Source organism: Oncorhynchus mykiss, chromosome 10 (assembly GCF_057628025.1).
Source record: "Oncorhynchus mykiss isolate SJ-2025 chromosome 10, ASM5762802v1, whole genome shotgun sequence".
NCBI lineage: Eukaryota > Metazoa > Chordata > Actinopteri > Salmoniformes > Salmonidae > Oncorhynchus > Oncorhynchus mykiss.
The window spans coordinates 9,244,038-9,265,673 of record NC_143031.1 but is presented as its reverse complement, the minus strand read 5'-3'; the positions used below and the strand labels follow the sequence as shown (position 1 = coordinate 9,265,673).

The window sequence follows — 21,636 nt, the reverse complement described above, 5'->3', positions numbered from 1 at the left end:
TTGCGTTGTTTGCTCTAAAAACCTGTTCATTTATATATAGGCTTAAGCCGAGACAATGAGAAGACACAGTGGCAGAATAAATTCAACCACAACTTTTGTTTCACCACAAAAAACAGAGAGCAACATTTGTCCACAAAGGTTATTGTACGTAAAAAAAACAGTTACATGACCTACAGCATGGACACGAAACAGAGCCAGTGTTGAAAACAGTACTAGTACACAGCTAGTCAAGATAAAAATATATATATAGAGAGAGAGAGAGCCTTGGAAAGACACAAGATGCTAATGGGAATGAGTTTTAAAATATCAGGCTCCCAGAATGCACTTATGTACAGGCCAAAAAAACGTTGCGGAAATTCTATGTAAAAATGTACCTGCCTAAATCCAAGACATAAAAACAAGTATTTTTATATTCAAAACACATCACAGGGCATGTCCTAGAATATAAGTAGAAGATAGTGCAGTTGATGTTGATGATTAGTAAATCAGATTCTCAGAGGTACATGAATATGGTTGCATCCATTTTTCCCGAGACTGAGAATTACTTAAAGGACAGTCCGACATTAACAGGTGGGATTTCATCTAAAACATTATGATTATGTGTGGAAGAATGTAGAATCATTTAGCATTTTAAAGCCGACAACCACTCCCTCTTACTTTAATTGCAATCAGTTGTTCTGGGAGTTTCCCTGGACTCCATTAAATGTTTTAAACCTTTCTGAAAACAAGTTTCGTCAGCCCCAATCTGCAGATCAACCTAATTAAATCCAAACGCAACCTAATTAAATGCCCTTAGAGTGTATGATGCAACACATCAAGATGCGGTGCATATATTGTATATAGGTAACATAAAAAACTTGAATAATGATAAGGTGGATACATTGTTTATGTGGTGTAAAATACCCCCACCACCCCACTTTTTTAAATATATAAATGATTTGGTATGAATGATATCCTTTCCCCGTTAACAGGCAGGTGTTGTCAGATGAAGCCCTAGGCTACTACAGAATAGACTGCCTACATCTCTGATACAAAAGCTACATCCCAAAAAGCAGACGATGAAATGCATGGATTCCAAAGCAGTCAAAATTCAGTAGTCAAAATGCAATGGCAGTCAAAATTCAGATGAAAATTGCAGTTCCAAAACTGACTGAAATAGGATATCTCACAACAGACGTACCCCGGTATTTCAGCCAACTTTAAAACCATATCCAGGGGGGGCGCGAGAACCGCCCGAATATGATTTCAACAGCATCAAAGACGTCGTTGAATGAGCCACACAATATCACTCGATTTATTCAGCTTACCTTTGCTTTTCACCATGCTGCAAACTTGGTTTCTCCTCTACTTATCCAAGAGAGCTGGACATGTTTTCCAGCATCGTCCCCGGGCGTCTGTTAAAAAGCAAAGCAGTCGAGTTGTTCTGTGCCCGCTACAGACGCGCCAAGACAAGACAGCGAAAGGCGCGAAACTGGGGTTGTCAGCGGCAGTAGCGGGTAGCTTTGTCTGAGCAACGAATAGACTACAGACATTGAACCTATAGACACCCAAGTATAGACATCCAACCTAAATCCTCAGAGCTATTAAGTGCACTAACATGACCGTGAATTACACGCAGCCAAACTGACAAGAGACAAAGAGGCAGGCAAATGGTGTACAGTACAAATGTTGCAGAGGGGCGGGCTGGCGCGTAAAGGTGAGCTCATGGTGTCATTATAGGGAGTGGATTTGTCTCAGCCTCCCGCATGCTCTACTAGATAACTCCTATCTCCCTCTTTACTAGGTAACCTCTATCTCCCTCTCTCCGTTGCTTTTGCGACAAGTCTCTCGGGGATACATTGAATGCCTTTATGCTCGCGCTATGGGGTCAGGCAAATCCTGTTTAGAACATCATGCACCATCCATCTCCACTCCTACAGCTCTCTCTCTCTCTCTCTCTCTCTCTCTAGTATTCTACAGCTGACATGGGTCAACTCTGTAGTTGGCATAGACTACTGCAGTTTCCCAGACAGACTAGGGGAAATAGCATGTTTTTCATGTTGAGAGTCTGTGGGGGCCATCACATCTCGCAGATTACTTTAAAGTTCATATAACAACTCGTCTGCCGTGTGATTATACTTGTATATTAACATTTAGGCTACAATATATTCCTGAATATTACAAAAATGTTGTCTATAAGTAGTTTAACATGCGTCTGTGAAACCAGTTGTCTCTGTAGTCCAGAAACATAGTATTCTAAGGTTAATCAGTCCATTGGATACAATTGTAGTTCTTGATGTATAAAACAGAATTCAAGCCTAGTTCTGGAAACATAATAGCCTATGGGACTGGGAAATACCGGCTGTGCAGAATTGTGAAGATCTGTTATTAAGTCACTGCCTGTGTGTGTGTGTGTGTGTGTGTGTGTGTGTGTGTGTGTGTGTGTGTGTGTGTGTGTGTGTGTGTGTGTGTGTGTGCATGCTCATGTGTTTGTCTAAAGGGAGAAAATTAGATTATAAAATTGGTCCAATGTCCTTTGTTTTATCTTTAGCCCACAAGAGGCTCACAAAAAGGCCACTTCTTTTTTAAATTTAACTAGGCAAGTCAGTTAAGAACAATTTCTTATTTACAATGACGGCCTTGGAACATTGGGTTAACTTTCTTGTTCAGGGTCAGAATGACAGATTTTTACCTTGTCAGCTCAGGGATTCAATCTAGCAACCTTTCGGTTACTAGTCCAATGCTCTAACCACTAGGCTACCTGCTGGTTACTGGTCCAACACTCTAACCACTAGGCTACCTGCTGGTTACTGGTCCAACACTCTAACCACTAGGCTACCTGCTGGTTACTAGCCCAACACTCTAACCACTAGGCTACCTGCTGGTTACTAGCCCAACACTCTAACCACTAGGCTACCTGCTGGTTACTGGCCCAACACTCTAACCACTAGGCTACCTGCTGGTTACTGGCCCAACACTCTAACCACTAGGCTACCTGCTAGTTACTAGTCCAACACTCTAACCACTAGGCTACCTGCTTGTTACTAGTCCAACACTCTAACCACTAGGCTACCTGCTAGTTACTAGTCCAACACTCTAACCACTAGGCTACCTGCTGGTTACTAGTCCAACACTCTAACCACTAGGCTACCTGCTGGTTACTAGTCCAACACTCTAACCACTAGGCTACCTGCTAGTTACTAGTCCAACACTCTAACCACTAGGCTACCTGCTAGTTACAGTACTGGTCCAACACTCTAACCACTAGGCTACCTGCTGGTTACTAGTCCAACACTCTAACCACTAGGCTACCTGCTGGTTACTAGTCCAACACTCTAACCACTAGCCTACCTGCTAGTTACTAGTCCAACACTCTAACCACTAGGCTACCTGCTGGTTACTAGTCCAACACTCTAACCACTAGGCTACCTGCTAGTTACTAGTCCAACACTCTAACCACTAGGCTACCTGCTGGTTACTAGTCCAACACTCTAACCACTAGGCTACCTGCTAGTTACTAGTCCAACACTCTAACCACTAGGCTACCTGCTAGTTACAGTACTGGTCCAACACTCTAACCACTAGGCTACCTGCTGGTTACTAGTCCAACACTCTAACCACTAGGCTACCTGCTAGTTACTACACTCTAACCACTAGGCGACCTGCCGACCCTACACTCTAACCACTAGGCTACCTGCCGACCCTACACTCTAACCACTAGGCTACCTGCCGACCCTACACTCTAACCACTAGGCTACCTGCCCCCTCTACACTCTAACCACTAGGCTACCTGTCACCCCTACACTCTAACCACTAGGCTACCTGCCGACCCTACACTCTAACCAAAAGGCTACCTGCCACCCCTACACTCTAACCACTAGGCTACCTGCCCCCCCTACACTCTAACCACTAGGCTACCTGCCACCCCTACACTCTAACCACTAGGCTATCTGCCGACCCTACACTCTAACCACCAGGCTACCTGCCCCCTCTACACTCTAACCACTAGGCTACCTGCCGACCCTACACTCTAACCACTAGGCTACCTGCCGACCCTACACTCTAACCACTAGGCTACCTGCCGACCCTACACTCTAACCACTAGGCTACCTGTCACCCCTACACTCTAACCACTAGGCTACCTGCCACCCCTACACTCTAACCAAAAGGCTACCTGCCACCCCTACACTCTAACCACTAGGCTACCTGCCCCCCTTACACTCTAACCACTAGGCTACCTGCCACCCCTACACTCTAACCACTAGGCTATCTGCCGACCCTACACTCTAACCACCAGGCTACCTGCCCCCTCTACACTCTAACCACTAGGCTACCTGCCGACCCTACACTCTAACCACTAGGCTACCTGCCGACCCTACACTCTAACCACTAGGCTACCTGCCGACCCTACACTCTAACCACTAGGCTACCTGCCCCCCTTACACTCTAACCACTAGGCTACCTGCCACCCCTACACTCTAACCACTAGGCTACCTGCCCCCTCTACACTCTAACCACTAGGCTACCTGCCCCCCCTACACTCTAACCACTAGGCTACCTGCCGACCCTACACTCTAACCACTAGGCTACCGGCCGTCCCTACACTCTAACCACTAGGCTACCTGCCACCCCTACACTCTAACCACTAGGCAACCTGCCACCTCTACACTCTAACCACTAGGCTACCTGTCGACCCTACACTCTAACCACTAGGCTACCTGCCGCCTCTACACTCTAACCACTAGGCTACCTGCTGCCCCTACATTCTAACCACTAGGCTACCTGCCACCTCTACACTCTAACCACTAGGCTACCTGCTGCCCCTACACTCTAACCACTAGGCTACCTACCGACCCTACACTCTAACCACTAGGCTACCCGCCGTCCCTACACTCTAACCACTAGGCTACCTGCCGCCCCTACACTCTAACCACTAGGCTACCTGCCGACCCTACACTCTAACCACTAGGCTACCTGCCGACCCTACACTCTAACCACTAGGCTACCTGCCGACCCTACACTCTAACCACTAGGCTACCTGCCCCCCTACACTCTAACCACTAGGCTACCTGCCGACCCTACACTCTAACCACTAGGCTACCTGCCGACCCACTTACTCTATAAGCACAGTACCACTTTGCTTGCACAGGTTTCAGCAGCTCTGCGTTATGAGGTGAGGAAATGTCAATAAATCAGCTACTATTTTCTGCCCTATAGATTCCTTTCCCCTTAATATTTATCGTAACACTGAGCATAGTGCATCAACCCACAGTTGAGCAGAAGTGGTAATTCTAATTAGTTCTAATTCAAAAACAAACTGTCTCTCCTAAACCTGTGTTTCTGGCCAGCCCTGTTGACTGTGCGGCAACACCTTGACTGCTTCCAGGCTTCCAGGAGCCTTGCTATTGTACAATGACACTACAAAGCGCCAGCGCTTCCCACGCACAGGCATCCGTCCTCATTACCCGCGGCAGGTCTCGACTGCCAGAGCTCACAAAGGGCGCCGTGGCGCAGAAACCCGGCTATGCCACAGAAAAACACCGGCACCGGAGAGTTAGGGTGGAAACAGAACAATGGTAGATTCTGAGAGAGAGAGAGAGAGAGAGAGAGAGAGAGAGAGAGAGAGAGAGAGAGAGAGAGAGAGAGAGAGAGAGAGAGAGAGAGAGAGAACAAGAGAGAAATAGAGGGAGAAATAAAGGGAGATAAGATATGGAGGTAGTGCTCTGCCCTTTGTTGTTTCTCTGACAGGAAACAAACATGGAAATTGGGGATAAAAATGGATGAAAATGCATCCTACAGGCTCCAAACCCTGAACCCCGCTGCACTACACAGCACTGCGCTACACTCCGCAGACTTACAGAGCTGAGAAAAATGGAGGCATGCCTTTGTTTAGCTGCTACTATTCAAAACTACAGGTATGCAGACTGTACAGGGATGTTACATGTCTCCCAACAACAACACACACACACGCACGCACGCACACACGCACACACGCACACACGCACACACACACACACAAAGTGCGGGCTCCCTCCTGAGATTGTGTGGCCCTGCTAAAACATGCTTTGACTCCCAATTCTCCCCTGTGCCCATTAGAGGTGAGAGGTAGCCTTTCCCCTCTCGCAGCACACGGTCTTAAAGGAGAGAAATTGGAAGAGCCCAGCCCAACTCAATAGGTTTTCTTCACACTTAGCTGTCAAGGCTCGCTCCATGCACACAGCAACAAACAGTTTAACCTTAGCCTAAAAATAACAGGACACACACACACACACACACGCACAGAGAAACACACAAACCCAAGAGGGCCATTTATCAAAAAATGCCATAAAATCCATTTAAATTCTATTACCATCCGCTGCAATATGATACTGTACATACACGGCAGTCCAATTTCTCCCAGCATTTCTAACTCCCCTGATTGCCAGCATGAACCACTCCATAACTCCACTCTGTGTTGCAGTCTTTCCCCCATGTGGCTGAAGTACTCCAACTCGGGACTAAGCAGATCGTAGAATATTTCAACTACCCTCTTTGGCCCCGTTTAAACACACATATCAATAGTTCCAAAGGCAGAAAAGCTGAGGATTGATTTGCACAACAAGCAATTTGTTGATGCAAACGACTTAAGAAAGCAATTAAGCATATCCCTCCATACATATTCAAATTCGTTTTTTTAAAAATTGTATTTTCTCTCGTAGGACAGTTTAATCATGAGCCCTTTTAATCAGGTGGGCTGGCAGACAGGTCTCGATCACCATCATTTATAAATTAGAAATGATGACAAAGGCCCACATTTGTTTCAATCAGAGTGGAACAATGCCTTGTGTTACTTCCAAATTGATTTAAGGGTGCTCAGCTTTTCACTGGGAGAAAGTTGGTCCCACATTATGTAAAAATTAATTTCTTGACGTGAGTCTGTGCCTCCTGGGGAACTGGGCTGTTTGAGGAGGAGCAGTCACTGGAACCAGAACATTGCCCACACTAATGAACCTCTCAGGTGTTTACAGGATCCTGCGATGGGAAGGAGAACGACAGGAAATGAACAAACAGAGTAAAGCACAGAAGATACACTGGAGTAAATGCACAATAACACCATGGCTCTGCAAAGACTTCCATCTCAATTCCAGTGAGTTCATAGGACTGCATTTCTCTCTGAACAAGCTCCATGTCCAATTCAACTGACATAAATTGAAAAGGAATGGACCGAAACCCTCCCGTACAGATTGCTGTGGTGCTGGTGCTAGGCTACATGCCCTTCCATATGTGTTTCATTTGTCTCTATACTCCTACATTTTAGATTAGAGCGAGGCGAGCTTTGATTTGTGGCATTGTCATACATATCTCAGTGTTTCCAATCCGATTCTGTTCAGCACCGGCGGGGCGGTAGGTTTAGGGTTAGGGTTAACCTCCGCACTGGCCATGATTGGCTGAGATAATGAGTGGGCTGGACATGCCGAGAGACGAGTTCGGATTGGTCTGCCATATAGAAGACTTTGGACTATTTGAGCTGGACAGTCTGTGTTGGTAATCCTGTTGAATGCGTCTTTAAAAAAAAAAATTTAGTTGCATAAGTGTTGCTCTCCACTTTCTGGAGGCTCGAGTTTTGAAATCAGTGGAGTTGGAGTATGATAGCTAAGGAGATGGGATTACGTCTTCAAACTAAGGGCATTTGTGGCATGGATCCGTGACAAGGAGACGCGTCCACCGTGCATGATGATGTATACGGGTAAGATAGTCCAGCTAGCTACATTTTCAGACATTACATGTTTCTAATTTTGACAGAAAGTTGTTTCATTTCAAGCTAAAGTGTCCCTAGCTAACGTTAGGTGGCTGGCTTCGTTAGCTAACGTGTGACGTGATGTGTGTGATCTTACATGTTGTTTACCTAGCTAGGTTAATTGTTTAGCTAGCTAGCTAGGTACAGTGTACAACACCTGTTGAATATGGCCGGTGTCAGTAAACGTCAGCAAAAAACATAATGAAATTGTTGCCAGCGCTGGTTAGGCTGTTTTCATGTTATCCAGAGGTAAACAAATCTTCGGCCAGAGCGTCAAGTTTGCTCTCTGAACGCAAGGAGATGGACGGGGCTAAAGCTTAAGAGGGTGTGGACGATGCTGAATGGGTGGGGCTAAAGCTTAAGAGGGTGTGGACGATGCTGAATGGGTGGGGCTAAAGCTTAAGAGGGTGTGGACGATGCTGAATGGGTGTGGCTAAAGCTTAAGAGGGTGTGGACGATGCTGAATGGGTGTGGCTAAAGCTTCAGAGGGTGTGGACGATGCTGAATGGGTGTGGCTAAAGCTTCAGAGGGTGTGGACGATGCTGAATGGGTGTGGCTAAAGCTTCAGAGGGTGTGGACGATGCTGAATGGATGTGGCTAAAGCTTCAGAGGGTGTGGACGATGCTGAATGGGTGTGGCTAAAGCTTCAGAGGGTGTGGACGATGCTGAATGGATGTGGCTAAAGCTTCAGAGGGTGTGGACGATGCTGAATGGGTGGGGCTAAAGCTTCAGAGGGTGTGGACGATGCTGAATGGGTGTGGCTAAAGCTTCAGAGGGTGTGGACGATGCTGAATGGGTGGGGCTAAAGCTTCAGAGGGTGTGGACGATGCTGAATGGGTGTAGACAAAGAAGAGCTCTCTCACCGAAACGCTAAAATGCCCTTTTATCAAAAGTGAGTTTACAAGTTTATCAACTTTCAAAGCAGAATTTCTTTTCCATTGTTCCTCAAAAATGCAGTGTATGATATACCATTTTGTAGCTCTGAGTCTCTACTTTTACCAATGTAAAACAAAAAACATTTCAAACTTTGCTACAAATCCGGGTGGTGAGTTACAATTTGCCTTAGTCCTTGTTCTTTTCCCATCCAAGTGACTCAAACATAACAAAATCTATTTTACCTTTATGGCAAGTCAGTTAAGAACAAATTCTTATTTTCAATGACAGCCTAGTGCCTGTTCGGGTGCAGAACGACAGTTTTGTACCTTGTCAGCTCGGGGGATTTGAACTTGCAACCTTTCGGTTACTAGTCCAACTCTCTAACCACTAGGCTACCCTGCCGCCCTATGCCTTGACATTTTTGGGCGATTTTAGATTCTCCCTGACGGTCTAGTTTTTAATTTGGTGATTGGTAGTTTTAAAGGATGAACCCTTATCTTGTCTACTTTGTATCTGGTTTGAGTAATTTCAGGTCACACTGAAGACGTTCAGTTTTTTTGTTTGTTGCCGTTGCCGTGGCCGACCACGATTTTGCAGCGAATGCTACCCCCCCCCCCCCCCCCGTTATTGGTAATGGTGAGAGGTTAGTATGTTTTATTGTCGCCTCTGAACAGCATCACTCATGATTATTCATAATTTTTCTTCATCACAGTTTTGTCAGGATTAAGTTGGCTTCAGAAACATCTTAGTTGCTTGCATAGAAAGAAAATTACCCCAGTCGTAATTTACAATTCAGTTAGTATTGAGCAGAACATAACACACTACTAAAACAAACTGCCAATGCATTCAAATGCAAACGACTTCTTCACATGGGGGGGGGGTCTAGATACATTACAGTGCTTTAATTTCTAAATGATAGAACAGATATGAAAATACCCTCAAACAAAAGATGACATTCTGTACTGGCTACCTGTCGCCGCATATGAAACATCTGATGTAAAATCCAAAAATCTGAAGTGCAGAGCCACATTTTAAATGTTAGCTTCACTTGTCCATACATATGGAAAGTCACGTATTTTGGAGACTCTCATCTCTCTGTCCTTGTCACTCCAGGACACACACATACACGAGACCATCATTAACCTGGCTGCATATGGGATTTAACCCCTTGGAAATGTGTATAACGCTGCTACATCTAATTCTGCTTCATTGCTTTGATCCTTAAGAGTTTTGACGACACCCGTGCGTCAATCCAAGTAACATAATAAAAACAATTGTCATCAAATTCCGTCACTTTAAACTAGTGATGTCTGGGCTTTTTGCATGGGCTGCGTCTCAATCCACCACATCTGCCTATGTCGCCCTTCCGTATCTGCCTATGTCACCCTTCCGTATCTGTCTATGTCGCCCTTCCGTATCTGTCTATGTCGCCCTTCCGTATCTGTCTATGTCGCCCTTCCGTATCTGCCTATGTCACCCTTCCGTATCTGCCTATGTCGCCCTTCCGTATCTGTCTATGTCGCCCTTCCGTATCTGCCTATGTCACCCTTCCGTATCTGCCTATGTCACCCTTCCGTATCTGCCTATGTCACCCTTCCGTATCTGTCTATGTCGCCCTTCCGTATCTGCCTATGTCGCCCTTCCGTATCTGTCTATGTCGCCCTTCCGTATCTGTCTATGTCGCCCTTCCGTATCTGCCTATGTCACCCTTCCGTATCTGTCTATGTCGCCCTTCCGTATCTGTCTATGTCGCCCTTCCGTATCTGCCTATGTCACCCTTCCGTATCTGTCTATGTCGCCCTTCCGTATCTGTCTACGTCGCCCTTCCGTATCTGTCTATGTCGCCCTTATGCATCTGTCTATGTCACCCTTCCGTATCTGTCTATGTCGCCCTTCTGTATCTGTCTATGTCGCCCTTCTGTATCTGTCTATGTCGCCCTTACGCATCTGTCTATGTCGCCCTTCCGTATCTGTCTATGTCGCCCTTCTGTATCTGTCTATGTCGCCCTTCCGTATCTGTCTATGTCGCCCTTCTGTATCTGCCTATGTCACCCTTCCGTATCTGCCTATGTCACCCTTCCGTATCTGTCTATGTCGCCCTTCCGTATCTGTCTATGTCGCCCTTTCGTATCTGCCTATGTCACCCTTCCGTATCTGTCTATGTCACCCTTCCGTATCTGTCTATGTCACCCTTCCGTATCTGCCTATGTCACCCTTCCGTATCTGCCTATGTCACCCTTCCGTATCTGTCTATGTCGCCCTTCCGTATCTGTCTATGTCGCCCTTTCGTATCTGCCTATGTCACCCTTCCGTATCTGTCTATGTCACCCTTCCGTATCTGTCTATGTCGCCCTTCCGTATCTGCCTAGGTCACCCTTCCGTATCTGTCTATGTCGCCCTTCCGCATCTGTCTATGTCGCCCTTCCATATCTGTCTATGTCACCCTTCTGTATCGGTCTATGTCGCCCTTCCGCATCTGCGGTGGAAGGTGGCCCAAGCTACATCCCGAAAAAAAAAGTTCTCAAGAAGCGTCTAAACGATTTGACCTAGAAACTAATATGACCGTTTTGCTCTACGACCCCCACAAATGTCATGGGACTCATCTGAAGGTAACCCATACAAATAAATGTATAAAGTATGGAGGTCGTTTTGTGCCAACAAAAATAAAGGGTTAAATATGTGTAAAAATGTTGTAGCTTAGTAGACAGCCCCCCAATGGCTTAGACTTTTAGAGGTTAACAAATTAACCAGGGCAATACATTTTTTATTTTGTTAAATAATGGCAAAGGATCCTGAGCCGTGATTGAAATTCTTCACTGTTCAGTTTTTCACAAAGCCATTGGACAGCTGGCCATTTTGATTAAAAACGTATCTGTAATGTAAAGTTAATTTTCCAGGGATATGGAACAGAACAGTTAGCTATTTTTTTTATTTTTATATCTTGTGCCAGTCTGTCCTCTACTGCGTCTTGCACTCCCTGTGCCAGTCTGTTTTAATATACTGGTGGGCTCGGTCATGCTCAGTGTTCTCTCTGCAACACACTCTCCTTACAGAATGTGTGTCTGTCAAAACAGCACTGCTGGGCAATCTCCACAGAGAGAGCCTTTGAAAGTGCACCAGATCCATCCTCCCTATTACTTCCCTCAGTAGGAAGTGGAGGAGAAGGAAGTCGGGAACAGTGTCAGCAAGTGGTTTGTTCGCATTTCCCCTGAAACCTATATCCTCACAGGTGTGTCAGTCTGTGTTCAAATTCTCGCTATCTGCCTCACTCTACTTTGCTTCTGTGTCGAGCATTGTACCATTTACTGTCGGTGAGATTAGTCTGTTTCCATTTCAACTGTATGTGGAGTCATTTCCCTCTCTCAGCCCCCTGCAAACGCAAAACTTCCTCGCTGTGTGAACGGCTCCCCAATCAAATGTCACAGGAAAGACTCAGCAGTGAGATTTGCCCCCTCTCCCTTTTAAATGGAATATTTCCACACTGCTGGGCATCGGATAAACTGATCTAATTTGGTTTCTAGCTGTTCGTCCCTTATGAAGTCTAAATGCAATCATCAGCAATGTTTCAGTAAACACCAGCAACGGTCTGATAGCACACAACAGTCAAGTAAAAATATATACACTACCTTTCAAAAGTTTGAGGTCACTTAGAAATGTCCTTGTTTTTTGAAAGAAAAGCATTTTCTTTTGTCCATTAAAATAACATCAAATTGATCAGAAATACAGTGTAGACATCTTTCATGTTGTAAATGACTATTGTAGCTGGAAACAGCTGATTTTTAATGGAATATCTAGATAGGCGTACAGAGGCCCATTATCAGCAACCATCACTCCTGTGTTCCAATGGCACGTTGTGTTAGCTAATCCAAGTTTATCACAGACAGTAAAAAAAACAAAAGGCTAATTGATCATTAGAAAACCCTTTTGCAATTATGTTAGCACAGCTGAAAACTGCTTTTCTGATTAAAGAAGCAATAAAACTGTCCTTCTTTAGACTAGTTGAGTATCTGGAGCATCAGCATTTATGAGTTCGATTGATTACAGGCTCAAAATGGCCAGAAACAAATAACTTTCTTCTGAAACCTGTCAGTCAATTCTTGAGAAATTAAGGTTATTCCATGCAAGAAATTGCCAAGAAACTGAAGATCTCATAAAACGCTGTGTACCACTCCCTTCACAGGACAGCGCAAACTGGCACTAACCAGAATAGAAAAAGGAGTGGGAGGCCCCGGTTCACAAGAGGACAAGTACATTAGAGTGTCTAGTTTGAGAAACAGACACCTCACAAGTCCTCAACTGGCAGCTTCATTAAATAGTACCCGCAAAACACCAGTCTCAACGTCAACAGTGAAGAGGCGACTCAGGGATGCTGGTCTTCTAGGCAGAGTTGCAAAGAAAAAGCCATATCTCAGACTGGCCAATAAAAATAATGTTTCTAGCCATTTTGAGCCTGTAATCGAACCCACAACTGATGCTCCAGATACTCAACTAGTCTGAAGAAGGACAGTTTTATTGCTTCTTTAATCAAAACAACAGTTTCAGCAGTGCTAACATAATTGCAAAAGGGTTTTCTAATGATCAATTAGCCTTTTAAAATGCTAAACTTGGATTAGCTAACACAACGTGCCATGGCAACACAGGAGTAATGATTGCTGATAATGGGCCTCTGTGCGCCTATGTAAATATTCCATTACAAATGGTCCGTTTCCAGCTACAATAGTCATTTACAACATTAATAATGTCGACACTGTATTTCTGATCAATTTGAAGTTATTTTAATGGACCAAAAATGTGCTTTTCTTTCAAAAACAAGGACTTTTCTAAGTGACCCCAAAACTTTTGAACGGTAGTGTATATATATATATATATATATATATTATTATTATTATTATATATTTTGAACGTTAGTGTACATTTGTGTGTATTCAGGCTGCATTAGTGTGGCTGTTATTATACAAAACATATGCAATCACAACCACAGGCCATGGAAGCCAGACCACCACTGAATAGGAAATGCTCGTGCCCGCCCTCTAGTTAAAGCTTGTGAGGAATAGAGAAGAAGAATTGATGCAGGTGTGACTTCAGTCAATACTATGAGTTCCTCTGTGCCAGGGGAATATGGCTACAGCCCTACAGGCCTGCTGCTTTCATTGTTTCACCTTTCAATCAGCAAAATGATAAGGCCTGGTAAAACAGGTTAGATTACCATCCAATCAATGCCTGTCACTGATCAATTATGTGCCGAGGCTAAAGAAACAACCAGCAGACATATCTGTCTTACTGAAGTGGAGTTTGTATAATCCTGCTCCGTGTCACTGCCAATACATGTGGTAGAAACATCCAAGGCGGTATGAGGGAGGGTTGGTAGCAGAAGGAGAGACGAGGCTGCAGTAAGCCAATGTGAAGATTTAATTGCTTGCTTTCCCAATATCATCATACTCGCACTCAGAGAGCCCAGATTTTTCCTCAAAGTATCTGTCCCTGTTCATTAAATTTCACTTAGCAGTTAAGCACCATCAGAGGCGGAGCCAGTGAATCATGACCTTCCATCTGGAGGAGAGAGAAGCAGCGGGAGGCTTCGCCCAGTCACTCAGGCGGACGGCCAGTCCCTGAGCTTATTAGGAGAGGAAAAGAGAGGGAGGCTCTAAAGGAGAAATGGAGGTGCAGGCTGACAGAAAGCCCAGGAGACAGTGAAGGGAACAGGGAGTATGGGTATATGGTGTGTGCTATACTGAATGAACCACTGAGAATGTGTGAGTGTGTGGAGATCTCAGAGCAGCCAGGGGTCTTTTCAGAGGGAGGATCTACGCAGCAGGAGGCATGCTAAAATGCAGGTGGGTAGTTGACTTGGTGCATCTTTGTTTTGTCCATAATGGCAAACACAAATATAACTTAATTTAACATTTGTAAACATTTTGTAAACATAATAAAAAATATTATTAAAAGCTTTGTTTTTTTTTCATGAGTAAATTCAGTGTAATTATTTGTTTCCTTACCATTCTGAACAGAACGTGGTAATTGTCCAATGACGTGACTGTCCCAGGTAATTGTCCAATGACGTGACTGTCCCAGGTAATTGTCCAATGACGTGACTGTCCCGGGTAATTGTCCAATGACGTGACTGTCCCGGGTAATTGTCCAATGACGTGACTGTCCCGGGTAATTGTCCAATGACGTGACTGTCCCGGGTAATTGTCCAATGACGTGACTGTCCCAGGTAAGGTTGTGGAACTTTTAACTTCGGGCTAATTAATGAAAACAGTCCATTCATGAAATGTTAAAATAGTTCTGATTGATTGCTGCCAGAGGGACTTGGGAATTTGGTTGTAACGGCTTCACTTCAGGTGTGGAATGTAGGTTTAACAAATCTTAATGTTTTGTACACTCAGTGTATATACACAGTTTACATACAGGTACGGCTAAGTATATTGGCACCCTTGCACTTATCTTAAATATGTCCCTATTTCTTCTAAAACAATTATTTTGTTCACCGCACCTTTTTAACATTGCAGAACCAATTTTATTTGTTTAAACTTTAAGCTTACAATTTTAATTGATAAAATAAAGAGAAATGGCTGAGCTGAAAACAGAAGTTGGCAGAGGGCACCCCTCAAACATGGACAAATCAGAGCAGTTTGCTGCTGAAGAGAGACAAATTGATGGTAGAAAGGTACAGGAAGCTCATTGATGGTTACAAGAAGTCTTTGTTGGCAGTTATCTGGGCCAAAGGCCGTGCAACGAAGTACTAGCTCCAGGGAGGCAGCCATTTTGTCTATGCCATTTGTCTTTCTGCAATGTTGAAAATCCAATTGCAAGGGGTGGTGACCAATTATAAAATGTATTTTTAGAAGAAATAGTGAATTACTTAAGAAAATGGTGACATTATATTTGTCCGTGACTGCATTTTTTTTTCTTACTTTTGTTTTGCAAGAAAGGCATAAAAATGTAAAAATAAATAAAAATAAAAATAAATAAATATGGCAACTTGAGCCATCTCTTTCCAACTATGATGATTATACAAACAAGAGAAAACACAAATGAGTATTCTTCTTTTGTATCTATCCTGTTGGCTAATAACTTTTCCCCTCCCTACCTATATGTACATGTCTACCTTAATTACCTCGTACCCTTGCACATCAACTCGGCACTGGTACCCTGTGTACATAGCCAAGTAATCATTACTCATTGACTTGGTACTGGTACCCTGTGTATATAGCCAAGTTATCATTACTCATTAACTTGGTACTGGTACCCTGTGTATATAGCCAAGTAATCATTACTCATTGACTTGGTACTGGTACCCTGTGTATATAGCCAAGTTATCATTACTCATTAACTTGGTACTGGTACCCTGTGTATATAGCCAAGTTATCATTACTCATTAACTTGGTACTGGTACCCTGTGTATATAGCCAAGTTATCATTACTCATTAACTTGGTACTGGTACCCTGTGTATATAGCCAAGTTATCATTACTCATTGACTTGGTACTGGTACCCTGTGTATATAGCCAAGTTATCATTACTCATTAACTTGGTACTGGTACCCTGTGTAGATAGCCAAGTTATCATTACTCATTAACTTGGTACTGGTACCCTGTGTATATAGCCAAGTTATCAGTCCTCATTAACTTGGTACTGGTACCCTGTGTATATAGCCAAGTTATCATTACTCATTGGGTGTTTATTCCTCGTGTTATAATTTTCTTTCTATTATTGTAATTAGAGGGGTCCGTAAGTAAGCGTTTCACTGTTAGTCTACACCTGTTTATTTTTTACAAAGTATGTGAGAATTAATTATTTGAATCGCCAACAATATCTGTTTGGGTTCTTCTATGAGCACAGAAAGGTATTCAATTTTCACGGAATTCTGTCCTCGTCCCTAATAGTTCCACACCGTTTCCTATATCCCATATATAGTTCCACACAGTTTCCTATATCCCATATATAAAAGCAACACATTGAATCTTGACCATGCAACTGCAACGTGAAAAGCTGAATTGTCATTGACAGTTTGTACATATGCCATATATCAAAAAGGAATTGGATTATTTATCCGTTAACCAGTCTGGACAGAGATGTGTGTGATTAACCTAAGGACTGCTCTTGTCCAATGAGCTTTTTTCCGCATGGATCACCCACCCCAATGTCATTAAAAGCAGTGAGTCACCAAGCTCACCTGCACTACGCTGCTGCTGCCAGCTGTTTAATAAAGTGTTGATTGGATTACCTTCCCTCTAACAAAGTAATTTAATCAGGGACACAAAGCATGAGGATGCCATGGTCCTCCAGGACAACTCATGTCAACCTCTGGTCTAAAAACTCAATACCTGCAACGAAAACAGGAAGCTTTTATTGAGTACTCTTACTTAACAGATTCATGTCCGTGTGCTGCCATTTTGGGCGCAGGATCACTGAGTGGAGCCAGTTAAGATATAGACCAGGGTATGGGGACGGCGGCATGGTCAGCCTGAACACACACGCTCTCTCTCTCTCTGCCATCGGATATTCAACCTGAAAAAGCCTTAAACAGTTTTCCTAATCTCAGCCACTTCACCAGCAATAAAGTATATTGAAATACCTCTGTTATGTAAAAATATGCAGATACTGTGTGAGCCACTGTTCCACATCAACATACAAATCTCAAACCAATCAGAGCTAAACCCACACGTTTCCCCCCCCCCTGCTAAGATGACTTATTCAATCACTGTAAAGTGATTTAAATAATGCAATACACATTATAGCACCATTAAAGTCATGTATTTACTTCTTCAAAACATTTTTGGGGAAATACTTCCTGTTTCATACAAACAAATGCGAGAGCAACTACTACCAGAACACCAGAGATTCTGCCTTTCAGGTCTAGCCGACGGCTTTGAAATTTCGCAGTGACAGCATCCCAAAGTTCCCATGCTGCCCCTGTCGCCCCAGGGACTGTGTCCCAAGTTCCCATGCTGCCCCAGGGACTGTGTCCCAAGTTCCCATGCTGCCCCAGGGACTGTGTCCCAAGTTTCCATGCTGCCCCAGGGACTGTGTCCCAAGTTCCCATGCTGCCCCAGGGACTGTGTCCCAAGTTTCCATGCTGCCCCAGGGACTGTGTCCCAAGTTCCCATGCTGCCCCAGGGACTGTGTACCAAGTTCCCATGCTGCCCCAGGGACTGTGTCCCAAGTTCCCATGCTGCCCCTGTCGCCCCAGGGACTGTGTCCCAAGTTCCCATGCTGCCCCTGTCGCCCCAGGGACTGTGTCCCAAGTTCCCATGCTGCCCCAGGGACTGTGTCCCAAGTTCCCATGCTGCCCCAGGGACTGTGTCCCAAGTTCCCATGCTGCCCCGTCGCCCAGGGAAGGAAAGTGAACCGGGAGATCAGAGACAGGATCAGGATAATCCGATTACAGGCACTGCTCTGCCAGAGTACTGCTGCTGTTTCATCCCATTATAGCAATATGTCTGAGTACGGGGATCTTCTTTCTACAGCAATTACAAAACCTTTAGAGACATAAATGGCCCATTTCTTTAATGGCAAACGCCATCCATCAAACATTTAGTCTCCTGAATGAGAGAGTGGTTTGTTGTTGTTCCCTGCATTCTCACATTTGTAAACTTTGTGGTTTATTCCATTAACAGGCACATTTTCTTTCTAATGGGTTTTTACACAGTTCTTGTCTCCCCCCCCATCAACACATTCATACACACCAATACAAACCCTACAATAGATCACATATGAAAGCATACCAGGGTTAGTGGCTCACACAACACAACAGATCAACATGTCTCAAACCCTATGCTTTCCTCAACATATTTTCACATGATTTGTAATAAATCTGGATGGAAAGGAGTGGCGTGTCAGGATACAAAGTGGCTCAGCCCAAGGCGTCAATAGAAGAGGGGAGAGAGGGATAGATGGTGGTGAACAGGGGGAGATGGAGTGGGGTGGGTGGGGGGCTGTAACACAGCCAGGTTGGTTGAGAGTGACACTGAGGGGAGCTGGGCGGCAGGGGTGATGTGATAGGATATGATGTGTCCTTGCCAACTGTAAGAGTTGAATTAAAACCTGGAGTCAAACCACCACACACAGAGAGAAGGGATGGAGAGGAAGAGAGAGGGGGAGAGAGATAGAGGGATAAAGCAAGAGAGAGAGAGAGAGAGAGAGAGAAGAGAGAGCAGAGACAGATAAAGAAGAGCAAGAGAGAGACAGGAGACAGAGAAGAGAGAGAGAGAAGAGAAGAGAAGAGAAGAGAGAGAAAAGAAGAGAGAGAGAGAAGAGAGAGAGAGAAGAGAAGAGAAGAGAAGAGAAGAGAAGAGAGAGAAGAGAAGAGAAGAGAAGAGAGAGAGAGAAGAGAAGAGAAGAGAAAAGAAGAGAAGAGAAGAGAAGAGAAGAGAGAGAGATAAGAGAAGAGAGCAGAGACAGATAAAGAAGAGCAAGAGAGAGACAGGAGAGAGAGAAGAGAAGAGAGAGCACAGAGAAAGATAAAGGAGGGAGAAACAGATAAAAGAGAGGGGTAAGAGAGAGAGATAGCAAGATAGAGATAGCAAGAGAGAGAAGAGAGAGCACAGAGAGATAGACAAAGAAGAGGTAAGAGAGAGAGATAGCAAGAGAGAGAAGAGAGAGAGATAGCAAGAGAGAGAAGAGAGAGCGCAGAGAGATAGACAAAGGAGAGGTAAGAGAGAGAGATAGCAAGAGAGAGAGAATAGAGATAGACAAAGGAGAGGTAAGAGAGAGAGAAAGCAAGAGAGAGAAGAGAGAGCGCAGAGAGATAGACAAAGGAGAGGTAAGAGAGAGAGATAGCAAGAGAGAGAAGAGAGAGAGATAGCAAAAGAGAGAAGAGAGAGCGCAGAGATAGACAAAGGAGAGGTCAGAGAGAGATAGCAAGAGAGAGAAGAGAGAGCGCAGAGAGATAGACAAAGGAGAGGTAAGAGAGAGAGATAGCAAGAGAGAGAAGAGAGAGAGAAGAGAGGGGGTGAGACAGAATGTCAGACAGACATATGAAGGGCAAGCTAAATTAGAAAGGGAGAGTAATTGGTTTGGGGTGCTAGGTTGTTAGTGACATTAGGGGGAAAGAGGTACAGGGACGTCATGGACACAGCACATTAAGGCCAGTGCTTTATTCCACTAGTAAGTCACACTAACACTCACACTCTACAAACACACAAACACACACACTCTACTAACACAGACATTCTACAAACACACACACTCTACTAACACACACACTCTACTAACACACACACTAACACACACACTCTACTAACACACACATTCTACAAACACACACATTCTACAAACACACACACACTCTACTAACACACACACTCTACTAACACACACACTCTACAAACACACACACTCTACAAACACACACACTCTACTAACACACACACTGTACTAACACACACACTCTACTAACACACACACTCTACTAACACACACACAAACACACACACTCTACAAACACACACACTCTACTAACACACACACTCTACAAACACTCTACAAACACACACACTCTACAAACACACATTAGCACACATTCTACAAACACACACAATCTACAAACACACACTACAAACACACACACTAACACACACTCTACACACACACACACACTAACACACACTCTACAAACACACACACATTGTAATATTATAGTATTGCACGTTTTATATTGTAGTATTGTAATACTAAAGTAATACTGTAATTGTTTTATTCCTGTTGAGACCCCAGGAAGAGTAATTGTTTTATTCCTGTTGAGACCCCAGGAAGAGTAATTGTTTTATTCCTGTTGAGACACCAGGAAGAGTAATTGTTTTATTCCTGTTGAGACCCCAGGAAGAGTAATTGTTTTATTCCTGTTGAGACCCCAGGAAAAGTAATTGTTTTATTCCTATTGAGACCCCAGGAAGAGTAATTGTTTTATTCCTGTTGAGACCCCAGGAAGAGTAATTGTTTTATTCCTGTTGAGACACCAGGAAGAGTCATTGTTTTATTCCTGTTGAGACCCCAGGAAGAGTAATTGTTTTATTCCTGTTGAGACCCCCAGGAAGAGTAATTGTTTTATTCCTGTTGAGACCCCAGGAAGAGTAATTGTTTTATTCCTGTTGAGACACCAGGAAGAGTCATTGTTTTATTCCTGTTGAGACCCCAGGAAGAGTAATTGTTTTATTCCTGTTGAGACCCCAGGAAGAGTAATTGTTTTATTCCTGTTGAGACACCAGGAAGAGTAATTGTTTTATTCCTGTTGAGACCCCAGGAAGAGTAATTGTTTTATTCCTGTTGAGACCCCAGGAAGAGTAATTGGGATCCTAATAAATACTAAATACAAAAGCTTGCTGCTGATTCTTTCTTGAGTGTCACCAAGATGGCATAGCAGTCTTATGTCCTCATCTTGTCGTGTCCCGTATATATACAGTATATATATTTACAACTTTCTTCACATACCTTTTTATATATATATATATATATATATTTTTTTTTTCTCTTTTCCATAAACTCATCTTCAAAGCACTCTCCTGCAACCCGCCTCACCAATTTATATTAAAAAAAATAAAGTATTATTTACCTCAAATCTGTAATCCTCCAGAAGCTAACCAGAAGCTAACCAGAAGCTAGCCTGGAGCTAACCAGAAGCTAGCCAGAAGCTAGTTAGCTTCTTTACTGGCTAATCGTTAGTATTCAGCTAACCACGGTTTGTGGTCATCAGCTATCCTTTAGCTCGAAAATCTATCGGCAGTTTTATACGGCGCGGCTCGTACCGGAACATACCGGACCTATTTTTCTCTCCATGTCCCCGGATTTCAACCGCAAGCTCTGGACATTTATACCTGGATCTCGCAGCTAGCTAGCTGCTATCCGTGTGACTATCGGCTTACGTCGATTCCGGAGCAAACATCAATTATTCCGGAGCTAGCCAGCTGAAGAGTTCCATCAATCACTCCTGGGCTACAATCACCTATCCGGACCCGTTTTACTGCCAACGCGGAGCCCCACCGGGGCTTCACAACTGGACTG

The 21,636-nt window shown here is 44.0% G+C and overlaps 1 protein-coding gene across 1 annotated transcript in view; it reads right to left on the bottom strand.

Moving 5' to 3' along the window:
- The window catches only part of LOC110534851 (teneurin-2), a 140,242-nt gene extending 138,586 nt beyond the window's left edge, over positions 1 to 1,656 (bottom strand). The window contains exon 1 of the mRNA XM_090188885.1: positions 1,308 to 1,656. Within this exon, the coding sequence (XP_090045011.1) occupies positions 1,308 to 1,323 (16 nt within the window). The 5' untranslated portion in view covers positions 1,324 to 1,656. The remainder of the gene's footprint in view (positions 1 to 1,307) is intronic.
- Positions 1,657 to 21,636: the final 19,980 nt, after the last annotated feature.